Source organism: Polypterus senegalus, chromosome 1, assembly GCF_016835505.1.
Source record: "Polypterus senegalus isolate Bchr_013 chromosome 1, ASM1683550v1, whole genome shotgun sequence".
Classification (NCBI taxonomy): Eukaryota; Metazoa; Chordata; class Cladistia; order Polypteriformes; family Polypteridae; genus Polypterus; species Polypterus senegalus.
This window is the reverse complement of record NC_053154.1, coordinates 107,840,711-107,861,672: the sequence shown is the minus strand read 5'-3', so window position 1 is coordinate 107,861,672 and position 20,962 is coordinate 107,840,711. Positions and strand designations below refer to the sequence as shown.

The 20,962-nt window shown below is 40.4% G+C and overlaps 1 protein-coding gene across 1 annotated transcript in view; it reads right to left on the bottom strand.

Annotated features, from left to right (window-relative positions):
* Positions 1–20,962, bottom strand: part of LOC120530941 (calsyntenin-2-like) — a 662,732-nt gene that overhangs the window by 550,282 nt on the left and 91,488 nt on the right. The window contains exon 2 of the mRNA XM_039755786.1: positions 1,495–1,617. Within this exon, the coding sequence (XP_039611720.1) occupies positions 1,495–1,617 (123 nt within the window). The remainder of the gene's footprint in view (positions 1–1,494; positions 1,618–20,962) is intronic.

Genomic DNA, 20,962 nt, shown 5'->3' with positions numbered 1-20,962 from the left:
TTATTCCTTATTAGATTGATTCACAGAACACACTACCAAGTTTACCAGAGCATATTAATCTTCATACAGCAACCTAACAGAACACAATAGCCATATACACAGAACATTTCAAAGTATTAGGTTCTTCTCTTTATATGTACTTAAAGTAGCAGTCAATGTCAAGTGTCAGCATGAGTGATATCAACATTGCAGCCTCTCCTTGTCATACAGATACACTCAACAATACGCTGGATTATTTGACAGTTCTAGATTGGCTAGGCGTAGGTACAAAATCCACTGGAACCACGTCCAGTGTTGGTCAGTCTTGAACTCTATGCTACCAGGATAATCACTTACAGCCAGCAACAATAAATATCACAGAAGGGCTAGGAAATGAATGGGTGGATGGACAGACCATTTTTGTCTTAGTACCAAGCTGGAAAAAACATTGCCAATCTAGAGAATCCTTTAAGATTTGAAAGTTATAATTGGAAAGTTAGGCAGCATACCAGTTTCACTTTTAACCTTCTAGTCATTCCTCTACAGTGATGTTATTGCTACATGCAGCAGTTCTATTGATACAGTATGTTGTGAACTGATGAGCTGTTATCAGGGTGACCTTTACCCACATAGATACTGAACAAGGTATCAAGACACATTCTACAAGCCTATTTAACTGGTCCTTACTACCAGTGTAAATTTGTAACTTTATTTTCTAAGACCAAGAGGCAAAATTTGCTCTAACTGTTAATTACTGAATTGTTTAAAATGCAGCTTGATTTTCACATAATTATATTTCACTGATTCCGTTTGGCAACTTTACCACAACTACCACCAGAAACAAAACGGCACATTCTTTTCAACACATGCACTTTACACTTGTCTGCTGTGCTATGTCTTGTTTTAGATTGCGTGAAACAAAAGCTTTAAGATATTTCCCCAGACACTCAGCTTCACAGATGTCCTTCCTAAAACCCATCCTCAGGATTCTCCGCTTTGTACATCACATCTTACCAAAAAGAGGCTGAATGATGTTTTTTTTCAGTGGGTTTTTGCAAGCCATTGACATAAAAAAATAAAAAGCAGCATTCCTTCTTTCTTCCCTTATTCCTCCCTCCCTGCTCTCATTCTTTCTTTCCTCCAAGCTACATGCATTTAGATGAAGTCTTTTTTGTAGCACATTCTTTGTTATCGATGTATTTCTAATGACACAGTTGGTTAATGATATTCTTGGTTAATAAAGTACACTTGAAAAATCTTCCTTTCTTTTTGGACTGGAATTAACACAACATGGCAGCAGCAGATCCAAACAAATTAAAAATCATCTTGAATTAACTTTATTTGCCTTTTCCTTCGATTTATGATGTAAGATGATTAAGGTCTACTCTATCAAGTTCACCCAACAGGTTAAAGTGCTCCTTTCTGCTGAACTCCATTGTTTTGTTTTCCCCTCCCCATAATAAAAGAAGTCTCAGCAAGCGTAACAAAGATAAAAAAAAAATTCTTAGGCCTTACCTGCAAATGGCACTGGGGCATCTTTATCCAGCGCAACAAGGGGAGGGTCAAGTAGAACAGTGTCATTGTTTTCAGTTATCACGCCATGGTAGGACGTCTCAATCCAAGGCTTGTGTTTGTTTACTGCAACAAAGAGAAAATGGGTCATCCATGAGTACCTCTTCATTCAAAAAGATCTATTACAGCAGTTTAAATGACAGAGAATTAAGATAAGTATGAGAAAAGGGAACCCGAAGAATATGTTAAATATCTGGTAAGCTCAACAAATCAATACATGAAGAAAGAAATATAGCCAGACTTCTCCTTGGAAGGCTTGAATGTCAAAGAAACGCTCAACTATTTTGGCCACATAATGAGAACATAGGAGATATGGAGAAGAATCTCATGTTGGGGAAAACTGAAGGCAAAAAAAAAGAAAAAGAGGACAGCAGAGAAGAAGAATAGACAGTGTTACTGAGACAATCAATGCATATGACCTTAAAGGAGTTCAGAGAAGCAGTTTCAGACAGAAAGACTTGGAGTGCTGAAGCCCATCAGATTATGAAGAGTCTCACTCAACTAAACAATTAAAGAACAATAAAGCTCAAGGGGTGGTTTACCCAGCATCTTTACACTGCTGTCCTCCTCATTTTCCTCAGAAGACTACTGGCTATGCACAAAAAAATCACTAAGATCTCAGTTGCAGATAAAACCCTGTACTGAACCCAAGCCAATATGCTTGAAATGTTAGGCGGCCATTCAACTGGCAGGTGGACCACAGTGAGCACCCATTTTGTTTACTTTTCCAAACAGTATTAACATTTTTCGCCATCATTTCAAATTTGATACTTACTCTGGATTTTGTTATTTCTTAAAATATAGTGCTGTCTAACCTTTTGGACTTTATTTCTGGTGGGAACTAGTGGATGACCATCCAGTTTGAGCTATAATAAAAGGAATCTGTTAGGCTCTTCATGCCTGCATAGGTCCAAAATGCAATCAGACTTTTAAAAGTTTAAAACTCTCAAAAGCCTTAAAATACACAAAAATAACAATAAAATGAAAATAAACCCAAGCCAGGGACGAACCCCTGGTTGTAACATAACAGCACATCTTTGTAAATATGGCGTGACAGTTGGTGTACTCAAAGAAAAACTGGCAGAGACAAGGAGGGAACAAACAAACAACCTGCAGACAGACACAGGGACTCAAACCTCACAGAGATCCACATACCCAAAGAGCATACTGGGAACTGTAATACCATTGGGTAGCCCTGCTGGGTGTCTTCAGGAGGAACTTCAGTGAATAGCTATCCCTACTTGAAGGAGCTTCCCAACTGACCTGGAGGGGTTACCTTTCTGCAAAGCTTTGGCACCAGAGGTACACTGGGGTCCAGCATAAATGAAGATGATGACAACACTTTGTGCTGGAGATTTGGAAGAAAGAAGAAGAGGAATTATGGATTTGTGACTGACATATTGTCCATTGAAGGTCTAAAGTTCAAATAAAAGGTCATATGAACCTGTGACTGGTGTTTAGTGTAGTTGTGTCAAAAGTTTGGAGTCCCAAGACAACTCCTAATGGCCAAAACCTACATTCAGTTTTCAGTCAAATATCACACACATTTTTGGCAACAATTTAAACTCATTAACACATTACTATGAGGAGAACGGCGTTCAAATTGAGTAGAGTCAGAAAATTACATCACAGCAGAATTCAACGAGTTGCTCCCGTTGTGACAACACGACCATCAAAATCAAGGCAGAAATTGACTTCACAGATTGGCATAATCTTTTGAATTGTTCAGAAATTTGTGAAGGAAGACATGAAATTGTTTCCTTACAAAATGACAGCCATACACACAGAAAATCAATGTTTCACTGAGTGCAGAGTGCATTTTATTTAAAAGCACCACCAAGTTATTACTTTTTGGTCTGATTTGATCTCATTAGGTAGTCTTGACCAATAATACAAAAAGTCACAGCCTGAAGCTCACTGCATGAGTCCATCACTCCATGGATTCTTTGAACATGGCTTATGGGGACCCTAGACAGACAGACAGACAGACAGACAGACAGATAGATAGATAGATAGATAGATAGATAGATAGATAGATAGATAGATAGATAGATAGATAGATAGATAGATAGATACTTTATTAATCCCAAGGGGAAATTCACAAAATCCAGCAGCAGCATACTGATACAAAAAACAATATTAAACAGTAATAATTGCAGGTAAAAACAGACAATAACTTTGAAAAATGTCAGCATTTACCCCCCAATGGGTGGAATTGAAGAAGCTAGCATGGAATGCCCGTTAATTACAGGGTATAGTTTCACATACCAGGCCAATATACAGCCTCCCCTTCCCTTTCTTGAGAAAGAGCATGAAGGGAATGACATTGACCCCAAAAATGTTACACACGTATAATGGAAGCATTCAGACACTAGCATTGTGAAGTTCAGCCATTGGGCATTTTTCTATGTGGCAGTCTTTAATACAGAACGTGCAGAAACAGACAGCGGCAGATCAGTGCTTATGATCACAAATTTGAAACTGGTGTTAGGAATTACAGACAGCCTAATAAGAAATGTGCAAAAACTGAGAAAAAAAAATGAAAATGATGTCTATAAATATTTCACATCTATGAACACTACACCCCACCAGCTTAGGAAAATCATAATTTTTCCTGTTCCATTAAAGGTAACGGAGCATAAAATAAGAGGCGGCATGAGCACAGAGAGAAGTGCAAATATTGGACCTTGCAGGGGCTGTGGCCAGTAGTTCCGTAATGATGTGCGCAGATTGCATCAGCGCCGTGTGACTTCCGAGGCTTCAGAGCTCTGTAATTGTCTGCCGTATTAAAACAACAAGCCAATCTCTCACTCCTCCCTATGGACTTCTTCCTTGGCGAACGCCTGGCACTTCTGCCACCAAGATAAAAACTTAATTAAAAGGTGCCGCTCTAATGCTGTCATTACTCAGGGGTGACTTAGTCTGGGGGAGGCAACTTCAAAAAAAAAAAGAAAAAAAAAGAAAGGCGTTGGCACTATTGTGAGACGTTGTCTTCAGCAAGTTGTGAAAGAGAGGACACTAAAAATAGAAGAGAGAGGAACATAGTACAGAAGGAAGAATGGAAGAAAAACATCTGCACATCCCTCCGTGCAGTCATTTACTGAAGCGGCTTAATCCATTTCAGGATCACTTTCAAAGCAGGATAGGTGCCAATGCTGTGCCTCTTGTCTCTCTGTGTAAACTTTGGCGCCCAGCCACTCTGAACTGCAAAATGATACATGCAGCATGAAAATGGGAGCCTGCAGGCATAAAGGTGTTAAGTGAACCAAATGTGAACATTCAGCAAATATGTTGGTTTAAAGGTACACTAATTTTAAATTAACTTTGGAGATCTGAGCTCATTAAACTCTTTGAAATGAAATCACTGCTAATTCAATTTTATTTTTATTCAATTTAGTTTTGTATAGCGCTTTTCATTGAGTGCCAGCTCAGAATGCTGTAACAAGTTCACAGGGAAAATTGAATTATAGCATTTACAGATTATTAATTACATACTGAATACTATAAAGACTCAGATTTGTTTAAATACTCTGCAAGACAGTACAGCTCTAAGCGGATCAACTAATTTGGAGCCTAGCAATATCAGCCCATTTAATATATTTGTAGGTCTATTTAATATATTCGTAGGTCTGGCCGGTTGACTTTGCAAAAGAGGAGAATAAACCAGTCAACCATTTTCAAAGATGCTCTGCTCCGCTCATTCCAGATGCATTAACCCAGAAAGGCTCAAAATAAGCAATCAGTTCTACCATCTTTCCATTTATTAAAACCCGCCTGTCCAAGTTTAGGGCTGTGAGCTGCCTACACCAAAAATTAATTCTGAAACTAGAAGCTGTAGGCATCAGACGTAACCTACAAAAGCAGATCCTAAGCTGGCAGGAGACAAAGGTTACAGATAAGAGGGGACTGGAGTGAGGTCACCATTGGAGTCCCTCAGTGGTCTCATTGGACCATTACCTTTTCTGATTTATATTAATGACATTAGTAGCTAGTAGACTTGTAAATTTCAAAGGTGATACTTAATTTGAAGAAATGGTAGACACTGAGGATGCAACAAAAACAATTCAAGAACAAGCTTCAGAACTGGGGTGAATACTTGGAAAATGTAGTTTAATGTAGAAAAGTGCTACACATAAAAGAAACGTCAATTATAAATACAAGATGGGAGAACACTGTGCTAAAGATAACATCCTCTGAAAAGGATTTAGGGGTTTATGTTGACAAAACATTTTTATCATCTAAGCAATATGCAAAAGCTATTAAAAAGGGAAGTAAAATGTTAGGTTATGTTGTAAGAAATCAGGTTTGATATGCTCAGACTATATAATGCACAAGTGAGACCACATCTGGAGCATTCTGCGCAGTTCTGATCACCACACTATAAGCAAGTCGTAGCAGTACTTGAAGTCGTGCAGAGAAGAGCAACCAAGTGCAGCCTGGGACTTATGGACATCTCCTAATCTCACAGACTCCAAGAATGAAACCTGTTTAGTCTAGAGCTAAGGAGACTGGGAGGAGACCTCATCCAGGTCTTGAAATTTCTCAAGGCATTGAAAATGCATTTGTTCAAGTAAACAGCAGATTAACATACTCAAGGACATCAGTGAAAACTTTAGGACTGAACCAGGAAGCACATCTTTATGCAAAGAGTTGTGGGACTCTGGAACAAACTATGAAGACATGTAGATGAAGCAGAAACTTTGACAACCTTAAGAAGAATCTGGATGAGATATTGGGACCGCTTAGCTATCAGCTAAGCAAATGAGCCTGACAGACTGAAAGGTTTCCTCTCGTTCATCAGATTTCTTATGTTCTTATTGTCAGCGACCATTCTAGCTGGATTAAAACGCATGTCAGCAGTCTTCCTTGGATAGGATAGCACTCCATCATAAGGCAAACTTAGTATTACAATGGTACTTCAGAGTGAATAACTAATCTAAACTGCCTGTGTAAGTGTTTGAGGGGAAACCATTGCACTCTACATGCACACAGGATGAACATGCAAACTCCACACAGACAGCGATCAGTCTAGGATTTGACTTCATAACCATTAAGCAGAAGCACTCTCCATAGTGCTGCTTTCAGTTAAAACAAATAAGACAAAATTTGTTAAAATTAGGTTTATAATGTCAATATGTTAATGGCTCATATGACTAAAAATGCTTCACCCACACCAGTTACTTTGAGTGCTTCTTCTGTCAATTAGCCTTTAATCTGACTGGCTTTCAGGACCGGACCACATCTGTCTGGCCCTGCAGTTGTTTAAAATGGAAGAATGACACCGGCCTAAGTGAGCTCTCATGGTTTTTAGCACCCTCTACAGGAGTGCAATTGTGGTATAGCAGGTCCACCGCTGAAATTGAAAAGACCAGTTTTAAACAGATAATCGCTGCACTCGTGGCTTAAAGAGGGGGTGTGGTAGTGTGGCCAGAGTGGTTCCCAGGCGCATCCATGATTGAAACCGGGAGCTGCTAATCGCCACACCTGATCCACATTCCCATAATATATAGTAGAAGCCTGAGGTGGATAGGGGGGAGTGAAAAAAAGGAAAGAATGGGAGGTTAATGGAAAGGAAGTCAGCAGGAAGGAGAAAGCCGGTGTATGAGCAAGTGGGAGCGTGAGCGAGAGCAGGCTCAAGGAAGGTTGAATTCAGCTGGTTGGAGAGCCCCGGAGGAGCTTTTGGCCAACTCTTTGGGGGGGCAGATTGAAGCATTCCAGCTAAGCAGTTTTGAGGAGCTGGGGTGACCGGCCGAGGAGATGACTTGCCGTTGAAGGGAGCGGTAGTCAAAGAGGCTCTGGGCAGGTTGAGCCCCAGCATGAGCGCCCGGGCTGCTGTGGAGGGAACCCAAGTCTCGGTTCGGCTGTTGGATGGGATCGGAAGGCTACCTGACCAGAATGGGAAGGAGCTGCATTTGCTGGTAGGGCGACTCCCCTGTTGCAGGGCCCGTATGGGAGAAGCAGGGGAGCTGCTGATAGAAAGAAGAACGCTCCAGAGTTTTAAGACAAGAGTTCTTCTAGCCATTGTTTTAACCTTGTTTTAAAAAGGATTTATTTATTGAATTTTAACCTCCACAGTTCACCTGTTTTAATGGATTACAGTAATCCCTTGCTATATCGCGCTTCGACTTTCGCGGCTTCACTCTATCGCGGATTTTAAATGTAAGCAAATCTAAATATATATCATGGATTTTACGCTGGTTTGCGGATTTCTGCGGACAATGGGTCTTTTAATTTATGGTACATGCTTCCTCAGTTTGTTTGCCCAGTTGATTTCATACAAGGGACGCTATTGGCGGATGGCTTAGAAGCTACCCAATTAGAGCATGTATTACATATTAACTAAAACTCCTCAATGATATACGATATGCTTCCCACGCGGAGCTTGATTGTTTGCTTTTCTCTGCCTCTCTCACTCTCTCTGACATTCTCTGCGCCTGATGGAGGGGGTGTGAGCAGAGGGGCTGTTTGCACAGAGGCTGTTTGCCTAAAGGATACGGAGGCTCCTCTACAAAATACCGCTTTATCGCGGTGCTTCGGCATACTTAAAAACACATATTGATTTTTTGATTGTTTGCTTTTATCTCGCGCTCTCTCTCTCTGACATTCTCTGCTCCTGACGGCACTCCTTTGAAGAGAAGATATGTTTGCATTCTTTTAATTGTGAGAAAGAACTGTCATCTCTGTCTTGTCATGGAGCACAGTTTAAACTTTTGACTAAAGGGTGTTATTTCATGTCTAGAGGGCTCTAATAATGTTAACAGTGTGGGAGAGTTTATAAGGGCTTAAAATATATAAAAATAACCATACAAACATATGGTTTCTACTTCGCGGATTTTCATCTATCGCGGGGGGTTCTGGAACGAAACCCCCGCGATCGAGGAGGAATTACTGTATTTATTTAAGAACTATTTGATACACTGAACTTAGTTATTCGGACATTGTTTTTGGTTTTGCTTTTAAATAAAAGCACTAATCAGCACTTTTGCACCATCCCCTTGCTTCATTGTTGATGTCTTCACTGCCTAGCTCATCGGTGACATTACTGACAGTGTCGGGTTCAAGAGCTCCCCAGAAGCCAGATGAGAGCATGGAGCAGAACCCGCATCGTCACAGCAATCCATGGCTCAAATGTCTGAGTGGAAATCAAAGGCCACCTCATCACATGACATTGTGTGGATGGACATGGGTGCCTATTTGAATGTGCCCTGTGATGGACTGGTACTGCATCAAAAGCTGGTTAATGAGCTCAGTTTTTCCAGGCTAGCCTCCATCCCTTTGATCCTGCTATGGAAAATTTTGGTGAAAAATAAATGGAGAGTGTCACTGAAAGGACATGCAAAGCTAACTGATGGCTTTGCTCTGCTGACAGTTAGAATAACTTATAAGAGGGACCAGGGGTGTAGCAAAGAATTCTGGACCCTATATATAAGCAGTCTCTGTCGGCCACTTCCCCTCAAAAACAAACTTTTCACTCCAGGCTTCAAGCCCTGCCCAAGCCCCGAACCCAGTGGCACCTGGATAATTATCACCCTTTTTACCCCCACTACGACACCCAAGGAGGGACCACTGAAAGCTCTCCATCTTCTTATCTGAAAGCCTCCAGTCGGGGGAGTTCAGACCACAGACCTACTAATGAGTTTTTATGGCCAAGTTCTTATCTCCGTTAGCTACTTCAGAAAATCCCATTAATAAGAATGTGGCCTCTGCTTTAATCATAAGCATGTGCATCATCATCACTGCCACTGTGCATGCTTGAGCAGTCATACCATTTTCAAGTTGATTTTAATCATTTCAGTGATTTAGGAATATGTAAAATGAAATAAAACACAATTCATCCTAATGACCATTGTGACCGTTTTGGAAATTACTGATGGCTTTTGCAATGAGGTAATCTCATAAAGACACAGAGACGTCTGGATTTTCCTTTTTGTTTTGTGTCTTACCAGGCTGGAAGTAAGCTTAGAAACAAGAAATTCCTGCAGAGCATATGAGTGAAATTACACTGTGCAAAGTCTTATTGACAAACCCAGAGCAGCTGGCGAGTAAGCCCTTCACCCTGCTGTTCTGACAGCAAATGCGTGTATTATGTGGACAGGGGGATTGAGTCTCTTCAGGGCACCAGCTGTGCAGCAGGATGCCCCCTCAGAGCCTTTCTGTGTGACTGGGCAGAGCTGCCAGTCACATCTGCTTTGCTGGGGACAAAGGAAGAGAAATAAGATGATGCAAAATATGACTCAAGAATAAGGAAAAACAGCTTAGAAGGTTAAACTATTATTTAGTTAGCACCAAGGTGATGTACAAGGCAAGTTAGAATACAAGAATGACTAGAAGGTTCAAGCAGCAAAAGCAGCAGAGGACAAAAACTGAGCAAGAGGGAATAGCACTACTACTACTACTACATAATTATACATGCAAACAGACTAAGATAAACATCAGTATCCTAAACTCTTTGTTAGTACAGCAACAGCTGTCCTTTTGAAGAGAAACAAACAGTTTCAAAAATTTTAATGAAAAGGTGTGTTTTCAAAAGACATCTGAACATAAGTACTTATGTTTTAGAGAACCGTTGACAAACAAAAAGAGAAGTGGAAGAAAATTAGATAGAATCACTACGTACTTGAGCCAGAGCCAACATGATTCTGGCGTCAGCCTTGTGTGGATGTGCCTAGTAGAATGTGATGGGCAGGTGCCGCATCTAAAGCTGGTTAATAAGCTCAGTGCAGCCAGGCTAGCCTCAATCCCCTTGGTCCGGCTATGAAAAATTGCGGTGAAAAACAAATGGATAATGTGACAGAAGGCGGTGACAGAGTAAAACAGAACCGGTAACAGCAACCTGACTAAATTGTCTATAATTTATCAGGAAGGGCTTTCCAACTCTTGTGAATGTGGTCAGAGGAACCCACAAGGTGATGAGGCAGCCTTCTGCTGCTATACACCTAAAATCTGGAACAGACTGCCAATAGGAATTCGCCAGGCTGATACGGTGGAGCACTTTAAAACACTGCTAAAATCACATTACTTTAACATGGCTTTCTGATAACTTCACCTTCATTTAATCCTGATACTCTGTATATTCAATTCATTATAATAACTATTCATGGTGGCTCTAAAATCCGTATGATCCCTACTCTCTGTTCTGTTTCTTTTCCCAGTTTTCTGTGGTGGCGATCTGCGCCATCACCACCTAATCAAAGCACCGTGTTGTCCTACATTTAAAAGCCAGAAGTCTACATGACCATCATCATCAAGTCCTTCCATGAGAACCCTAAATACAAAGTGGACTGTTTCAAGTATGTTAGGTAGAATGCCCAGAGGGGACTGGACGGTCCCATGGCCTGGAACCCCTGCAGATTTTATTTTTTCTCTCCAGCTGTTTTTTTGTTTTTTCTGTCCTCCCTGGCCATTAGACCTTACTCATATTCTATTTTAATTAGTGTTCTCTTATTTTAATTCTTACTTTGTTTTTTTCTCTTTCTTCATCATGTAAAGCACTTTGAGCTACATTATTTGTATGAAAATGTTCTATATAAATAAATGCTGTTGTTGTTATAGAAAACTACTAGATGACTATGTGTTCCCAACGTTCTCGGAGTGCCTCAGAGGTAATGGTGCACACTGGACTAATCAGAAGATTATCAGGATGGTTGAAAGGCCACACTGTTAGTTGTCACAGGATGCCTTCTTCAAACAAATCAAGCCCTAAGCTCAGGTATATGGGACTGGAAAGAACAATAAAGATAATGTCACTACTGAGTTGTGGGGAATTTCAGACTTGGCAACTTGGCAAGTTGATGATCTTGTTGCAGGTCCATGTCAATGTAAATGTCTGATTATCTCTGGCCATGTCGTATTTAGCAATTACGTGCCAATCTTCTAGCATGGTAGTGCTTGTCCCTTTCTCTGTCAGCCTATAGTGTTCTGTCAGACTGACCCTGTGCTGTACCAAAGCTGTGACGAGGTGAGCAACAATCTCTGACCTTGTTTCTTCTTTTTTCCCATTTCTGTTGGGGTATATAAAACACGAGACATCAGACAGAAGAGCTTCTCTTCTGTTTGAGAGGTCCAGAACACCCACGTTCTTTATTGTTCCTCGCTGTATCATATAAAATATAATTCAAGATGAGCAATCTCATAAACACACTGCCTTCCCCTATGACCGAACACAAACTCAAACCTGTCACAGATAAGTTGGATTGAGTCCCTGGGCATGCCACATTATGTGACTGACTACACAGGAGTACACCGCCAAATGCCTACAATGCTCTAAGATTATGTAAATAATGGGTATGACTAAAAATTGCTGGAAAACTTCTGTAATGTGATAAAGCCTTAAGGAACACTCGCCTTTTAAATGAATAAAAGAGACGAGAACCCAGCATGGGGAGCTCTAGGATGTAGACCGCAGCATTTCCAAAGGGTGTTCCTAATCCCCAAAGTCCTTCAAAACTGGGGTCTACAAGACAACAGCTCAGTGGTGTAGAGTCACTAGGTGAGGTTGTGTGGTGTGTTTTTGAGGTGAGTGGGAGTTTCGATTTTTTAAGACATTATATTTTATGAGAGGAAAAATGGACCAGCCACCCCATCTGCAAAAATAAATATAAAAAATGTCTGTGCAGTGAGGCAGAGAGACAGCAAGATTTTTTTTTCTTTTTTGGCATTTGGTGTTCTATCATTATGTATCCCTTCATTGTGTTAATATAAATAATAAATAATAATAAATAAGAATAAATGTTCTTTTTTTTGTCCAAATGTTTGCTTTATTATTTTATTTTTTTATTATTATCCAGGCAAAATGAAGCCCCTTTCACTATAGATATACCTAAGAATATCACAGTATGTATAAGTGACATATTGGATCAATCTTACAAAAGATAAGCAAAACAGAATCCTAAATGTATCCTATTATGTGCATGTTCTTTACCCTGTGCAGATGGAGACAACGTCAAAGCAAATAGCTGCCCAGATGTGCTCTTTGGGATTTATGCTGTTGAGACAGAGCCGTCTTTCTGCCCTGACCAGTTCAGGATGCCTCTCTAAACTTCAGCAGATGGTCACTAGAAAACATTCAGGGGAGTGAGCAGCATGGATCAGACCATTATTCTTCCTGCCAAGGCTGCCCGTCAGGATTTTCTTTGGGTGATAAACACTCCAGTCTGCATGCAAATGAAGAAGTGATTGAGTGCATCTTGAACTGGGCCAGGCAGCAAGAAAATTGCCTGTATACTGTACAAATCCAGGCATCAGGCCGGGTGATGTGAGTAAGGCGCCATATAAATAAAGAAGGCAAGAATCAATTTCTTAATAGACATGAGCGTGGATATGCAAATAATAAGGGAAATATGATACTCCTAACTGTCAAATCCTGTGATGGTAGCATAATACTACCATTAACAGGAAATAAACTGCAGCCAGCTTGGGTAGGCAGCACTAGCACAGCAAGTTTGGGGCCATCTGACCTGCAGGAGACAAAACATGGTGGCTGCTAACTCAGTTCCGACTGTCCCATTTGTACAGTTCAAATAAAAGGGAATGGCAACACATTCAGTTAAAGTTAATCAGCAATAACATTCTTATGGACAAATAAATCTGTGCTAATGACTTTTTAAAATCACTTCACTTTCCTTATTATCATTATTAATATTATAACTTCACTTTCCAGTCTTCATTAAAAGCACTAAATGCTCACAGACACAGCTTTCCACACAATACAGTGCTGGGACTCATTAGTATTTGTGAGAGTTTCCTTTATTTTATTTTAATAATCTCAGTAATCTACAGTAGTGCTCGGCACATTATTATTTTATTCGCAGAATTCTAATTTAATCATGTGGCTCATTGCTTTTGTTGTAAAAAATCTGTTATGATTCAGGTTGCACTTTCTGTATAAGCCAAATAAGCATTATGGAAGTCACGCATGGGCAAATCCATGAGATTCGCAGAACTCGGGCCAACCTGTCACACTAACTTCTATGTTCAGTTAGCTTTATTAGCTCATTTCTCAGTCTACTAATTATTTCTGTTATTAAAAAAATTGCAACAGTGCAGATGTCTAGTAAGTATTAAACTGATGCTGTGATGCCCACAGAACATTATACACAGACTAACCTCTTGAGATAAACACACTTCTATATAAAGTTACAACATATCTTTCTGTAACCACTTGACATAACACGCCACGTTCTGCAGTTGTCTGCTTAAAAAAGCACTGGGCCAGTATGTTTAAAGACAATATTAACCATGTCATTCTATTCAATTCATGCATTTATTCATTCATTCATTCATTCATCCAATTCACTGGGGTCAAGATGGGAAATAACCATTACAGTGGGCACATTTACAGTCATTAGTTAAGCTAACCGTCCATCCATCCATTATCCAACCTGCTATATCCTAACTACAGGGTCACGGGGGTCTGCTGGAGCCAATCCCAGCCAACACAGGGCGCAAGGCAGGAAAAACTCTGGGCATGGCGCCAGCCCACCGCAGTTAAGCTAAAATGTATGCAGAAGAACACAGACCCATACAACTATAATGAACCATACCACCCTTGTAATCATGGCAACCAAGGCAGTTTAGGAGCCCAGAACTATGGCATAGCTGCTTATATCCATATTTAATAACTGAAACACTGACTTAGTGAGGGTCACACAATGAAAACCAAAAACTTCAAAACTAATTCCTTTGCCATATTTAAGCACTAACTACTACATCACAATACTGCTCTCATTCTGTCTCTATATTCCTAAATTAGTTAAGATCATATATAGTTTGGACTTGTTTGTAAATTGATTTTTACAGATCAGATACCAGAGTGCAGGCAAATTACAATTCAGTTCCCAAATCACCTAAACATTTAATATTAGTTATTAAGCAAACATATTGAATTCATCTTATATTAAACCGTCGGTGTTGAATTTACAGTAGTGCATATAATACAGTGGTTACCAAATCATTGTTGCTAACACTGTGTTAATAAACTATACTAGCCAACCCGTGGCGTACCATACGGCACATAATCAGGCCGGTTTTTTAATAATTTTTAAGCACTGGGAGAAAATTAACATTTGAAAAATCGGTAATGTAATAAATCTGCAAGAAAAGCAACATTGTAACAATGCACGGAACGAACCAACACACAATCGTCCATGACTGAAAACTGGCAGATCGCAATCGCGCCTTCTCTTGCCAGACGGAAGGATGGGGGTGCACGGCGCGGAGTGTGGAACGGGAGGAGAGGAGAAGGACGTCCATTCAGCTCCCTCCGTCATGCTAGTCTGCTGAATTCTCGTTCAGTATGTACTGCCCGCTCATGTGCCCACCTCCAACTTGTTACTTGAGTCGTTGGCTGCTTTTCTAAATATAATCCACCAAGACACCCGACCACGGTAGTAGCGAGGTGGTAAAGGGGGTGTGCACAAAGGGTAGGGACGCAACCAGTGGGAGATTATGAGTCGCACTTAGTGGGAATTCCGCGGTTTGCAGCCCGAATGGGGTTCAACGGCTTACCTACGCCTCTCTGCGCCGGGCAGACACACACTCAATGTCATGCATAATTATTTATTGAATGCTAAACACTTCTGGAAAGACACGGTTGTCTAAAACGGGTTGGTGTGAGAATACAACAGTAAGCGAATGAAAAGATGGAACACTGGAGAAAGCAAAATACAACACAATAGTGAACCTCGGCATAACAAATGCCGCATAATTATTTATTGATGGTTGAACACTTCTGGAAAGACACAGTTGTCTAAAAAGGGAGGGTTTCAGGATACAAAAGAAAGTGAATGAAAAGATGGAACTCTAGACTTTTCATTGCTCTGTGCGGTTTTGGCTGCGTTTCTATATATAATCCACCAAGACACCCGACCACGGTAGTAGCGAGATGGGAGGGGGGTGTGAACAAAGTGCAGGAGCATCTAAGAAGACGCATGTTTGTCGCGGATGCGAATTGCTGTATGTAGCGTGTAAAACAGTTTGCTATGGTGCACATGGTCGTGCATCGTACCGAAAACTCGGTTTTTAAAGACTGCTTACTTCATTGTGTTTTAACCTCAGTTCTAAAGGGATGTTTTAAGGACCCCATGGAATACCCCTTGGTTTTGGCTGCTTTTCTATATATAATCCACCAAGATACCCGACCACGGTAGGAGGGGGGTGTGCACAAAGGGTAGGGACGTAATGAGTGGGAGCGTATGAGTCACACTTAGTGGGAATTCCACGGCTTGCAGCCCGAATGGGGTTCAACGGCTTACCCACGCCTCTCTGCGCTGGGTAGACACACGGCTCATGCATAATTATTTATTGAATACTAAACACTTCTGGAAAGACACGGATGTCTAAAACGGGTTGGTATGAGAATACAACAGTAAGTGAATGAAAAGATGGAACTCTGGAGATAGCAAAATACAACACAATAGTGAACCCGCGGCATAACAAACGCAGCGTGGCTCAGACGTGCATGTGTACTCTTACCACAGACGAAAGGGACTAACTGGGTGGTCGGTGAGATTTTGCGTCCGGGCAAATGGGCAGGCAGTGTGAATGCCTAGAGAGCGAGGGTAGACGCTGGCCAGTGAAAAAGGAGTGTTGGTGGGCAGAGAAACGTCTTCCGTGTTCCTGCAGGAGCATCTAAGAAGACGCAGGTTTGTCGCGGATGCGAATAGCTGTATGTAGAGTGTAAAACAGTTTGCAATGGTGCACACGGTCGTGCGTTGTAACCGAAAAAACACGGGTTTTAAAGACTGCTTACTTCATTGTGCTTTAACCTCAGTTGTAAAGGATTGTTTTAAGGATCCTATGGGATACCCCTCACAAACCGTTTCACACTCTGCATATGGCGATTCACCTCCGCGAGAAACATGCCTCTATGAACAGTCAACGTAGCTCGGAGGTGCATGACATGCACATGACATTAACCTGACCTGCACTGCATGTGGCCTCTACGACAGATGAATATAAATGACGCCATTTTTTCTGTGTCCTCGCGTCCGAGTTGGTGGGCGTGGCCCTGCGAGTTGTCGTTGTATCCAATGGTCTTAGAGTTGGTGGGCGTGGCTCCTTCCTGCGTGCACCATAGGTGTCTCACTTGTTGGCTTAGTGAATCCACACCCCTTCCGGCATGCTTTCCATGGTTGTCTTGCCTTAGTGAATTATATATATAGATATTCCCAAGGCTATTGCTCAGTCATATTAACTTAACATCACTGGAGCTACTGAATTAAGTTTATATTTGCCAAGACAGTTTATTGAATCTAGAAAATATTAACCAGATGTGGTTAGTGTGGTGAAGATTACATATAGTACTATTTTCAGTGCCACATTATTATTACACACTTCTTGGTCCACCAACTCTAAATACCATATAGTATCACAGTAGTTCATTCATCCACGCGTTTTCTGATACTCTTTATCCTAAAATCTCCAGGCTAGACCTTAATCATTCTGAGCAATAATGGATACAAGGCTGGGGCCAACTCTGGATGATGTGCCAACCCAAAATTGGTTCCAGTCATGTTCATCAACTCCACTGTCCATCATATGTCAGTTCAGAGTCACCAATTATCCAAACACTTGCGTCTTGAGGTTGTGGAAGTAAGACCACATGGACATGGAAAGAATCTGAAAACTTGACAATGACTGTGACCGTGTGGGAATTTGATACTAGCACTCCTGGAGTAGCATCAACCATTAGCAGTATTAATGAACATAACATACTGCAGCATACACAATATTAATATTTAACCCTAGTTTCTAAATTATAATTATTAATATTAGCTGCTGAATCCAGCCAATATTCCAGCCTTGGTCTTTGCATTACCAATTAATTTATCATTTTAGTGATCCCAGTATCATGCTTCAGCCAGCATTTCTCCACTACCTGTGGTTGTAGGTTTTTCTATTTTGCCTGATTGTGTATCGTTCATTTGTATTTCTTTTGTTTATTATGCATATTTTTTGTATTCATTTGATTACGTCAGTGGGTCCTCAAGGGGCGGGGCCACCTTCCAATCACCGCCAGGAACTACCCTCCACCCTATATATTGGGGGGCTTCCAAAGTTCCTGGCAGTTTATTTCAAACACACTAGGGAGGAGAGTGTTTCTTGTGTCTAAATTGTGCCATTTGCTATTGTTCTTCGTGATTTCTGGATTTTTGAAATCATGCTCTGTTTTTGATCTCACCTTTGGATTCTGTATTGAGACTTTGTTCGTAGTGGATTGCCTTGCCTTCTCAGGTAATTCCTTTGTGCTCTTAGGAGCTCTGTGCATTGCGGAGCCTTTTGTCAAATAAACTTTTTATTTTATAAAGAATACTCAAGGTCCATTTTATATCTAGTCAGGGTTTTGATGGTATTTTCCCATATACAGGGCAACCTTTGAAAGTGCTTTTGGGACTTCCAAGTCATGTTACCTTGGGTAACCCTATTTTCTCTTTCACACAGTTTATTACGTAGACCTTAGCAGAATGCTTCAAATCTTAGCTATAGTCCTTGTAAGTTTACTCTTACCATCCTGGTCACAATCAGGATTAATTACTATTCTAAATAATTTATGCTTACTTTTATATCTGTAACTCCAGACAATTAAACAGAGTACTAGAGCATGCAGTACTTAATTTACATTTTTTTACTTATAAATTATGCAACATATAAGCATATTGCTAATTATGAGTTAATATTAGTGCTTAGTATACCACGTGGCTGCCGGTCCTAGTATGCTTATTGGTCTCTGGGTCAATGAGGTCCGGCAGAGTCCTTGGATAAAGAAGTACAGATGGCAATGAGGCTATCTGCATAGATGGAGCAGCAGAGAGAGAGAGAGAGAGACAGCATGTCTCGGCAAGCATCAGTTTTTCCAGCTCTTCACATGCCTCTTGGACTAGTGGGATGGCAATAACTCAGCTAAGGCAGACTCAGCCCCCCACCCCATTACAGCACCAGCCAGTCAGTTCCAGGAACTAAATGCCTGCATGATCTGGTAAGTCATAAATGTACCTGGAAAACTGGCTTATAAGGCTTTCCTGTCTGGTTAAACATTTTCAAATTAGGTATTTTTAAACATTAATAACAAAAATCCATATGTGGCCAGATGATCCGCTTTGGCAACCCCTGACAGGAGCAGCCGAAAGAAGAAGAAGAACAACAAAAACATCACCAACCTAGATAGTCCTCTCCATTATCCCCATTAATGCACTGTTCTGTATCACAGCAGGGGCAGACTAGCCAGAAGATCATTATGTCAATATCTTCCTCTAGTTGTTAAATTTGATCAATATAATCTATTATTTATTAAACATTAGTTGTTGAACCCAATCCGTCTTGCACTGTTGGTGTGTGTTGTAGTCTGTTTACACACGTGTTCCACTTTTTCAAACATCAGATACCACACTACTAGAGACTATCTACAAGATTATTTTCCAGTTAGGATTTATTTTCATTTAGACAGTAGTTATTTTTTAATCCATTCATGTTTTGAATCTGAATTTTAGCAGTCATGGGCCATCTGAGACATCAGGCATGAGCCACAAATAATCCTGGATGGGATGCAAGTCCCTGGTGGGGAACAATTGTAGATATGCCCAGTTGTTGGAGGACCATTCACTGAAACTGTGATGGCAGAGAAAGCACAAGGAAAACATGCAAAAACACATAAACAGTGACTGAGTTAAAAAATGATCACTTGGACCCTGGAGGCACCAGCATTAATAAATGTGCCAGCATTCCAATCTGAACAAACACTAAAACACAATTCATGAATGAATTGAGTCTGTTTATCACGCTCTCCTTATTTAATCTCAACACATATGACTGCTTATATACTCCATACCTTATTAATAAATAATTATTATAATACAGTATATCTGGTCTGACCATGGCTTGGGCCCAGGAGGTACCAGAGTGCTGACCATTACCTCCAGCATTATTACAACTGCTGCGTTATATTTAGTATAAAAAGAGTGCAGAAAATTTTATTGATTAGTGGGGAGCTGCAGAGTAACTCCAATGCCCTTGCCCAAACCGTATTGTCTGGCACTAGCAAACTCAATTCCCACTTCCTGCTATTTAACATGTAATAAATACTCTAAATACCAGGAATATTATACATTGACTTGTGTGTCAGTATATAAATACACAGGGGAAACTTGTTGGACCCAGTGATGCATCCAGGTAATAATACACCACATTAATTATTATTATTATTATTATTATTCTAATTGTGCATTTGGCAATTCCTTTTGCATGATTTACACGTGCCTCCATATATTTTGTACAGATAGGTTAAGTTCCGGGTCTCCGTGGTATAGCGTCTGATGCCTTTGGTCCATCCCTCTAACCCCAGTGAACACATCAGCCGCTCGCTGCTGTCCATTACATTTCAGCCAGGATTCCACTCCAGCTGGAGTTCAAATTCAGGTTTCATGTCTGTTTTGCTCATTCTTGAGTGTTAATGGTAATGTTACTTTTGTTTATTATGTTATTAATTTTTTTTGATTTTTTAATGTATGTAAACTACCTGTGTTACATTTCGTGTGTTTTGTGGGTGGGCTACCAGCCAATCACCACCAGTAAACTGACCCCAGCCCTATAAATCCGGAGGGTCTCCCAAGCAGTTCATTGTGTTTTAGCTAGTGAATCAGTGAGTTTACTTGTGTTTATTGTTATTCTGGATCAGTGAAAGGCAACCTTTTTCAAGTTGCGGCGCACTAAGTCCAAAAATTTTCTTTCGCGGTGCACCTGAGGGACTGCTCATAAATAAAGTCGTCACGACACAATCTATGGACAATCGCCAATAAAAAGTTTGAAAGACATTCTATTAATAAAGGAATCAAAGGATAAATCTTAAATTTAATTAATGTGAACGTTGTGATTGTTTAGCAGCACATATGAGATTGATGCGAGGATCAATTTTCGAAAGACAGAAGCGCATTTCCTTGTCGATCATTTGAAGTCTCTCGCGTTTCTTATACTTCTTTTCCGTAAGTGTTCCGTTATCTGTTTTTCCAATATAAAATATATTTTTTTGAACATTATCTTTTTAATCAACCAAAAGTTCAAAAACAGTAGCAATTTTAAATAATTTACAAAAGTTTTTGCAGCGCCCCTAGAAAATTCTGTGGAGTGGCGCACCGGTTGCCCGACAATGTTCTGGATATTTGGACTTTGTGTTGGGACTTTGCTTGCCTTTTTTGTATTTCTGGCAACTCTTTTGTGCCTTGTGTCAGCTTCATAGTGTGGCAGAGCATTTTTTGTGAAAATAAACTTTTTATTTTATTAAGATCCTGTATTTGTCATTACTACTAGCTGGGGTTTGATGGTAAATACCTTCCTATTTTTTTGGGATGCTTGTCCTTTGGAACTCTCACTTTATTACACCATCAATACTACACTGCAGTTATCGAGCACAGTGAATATT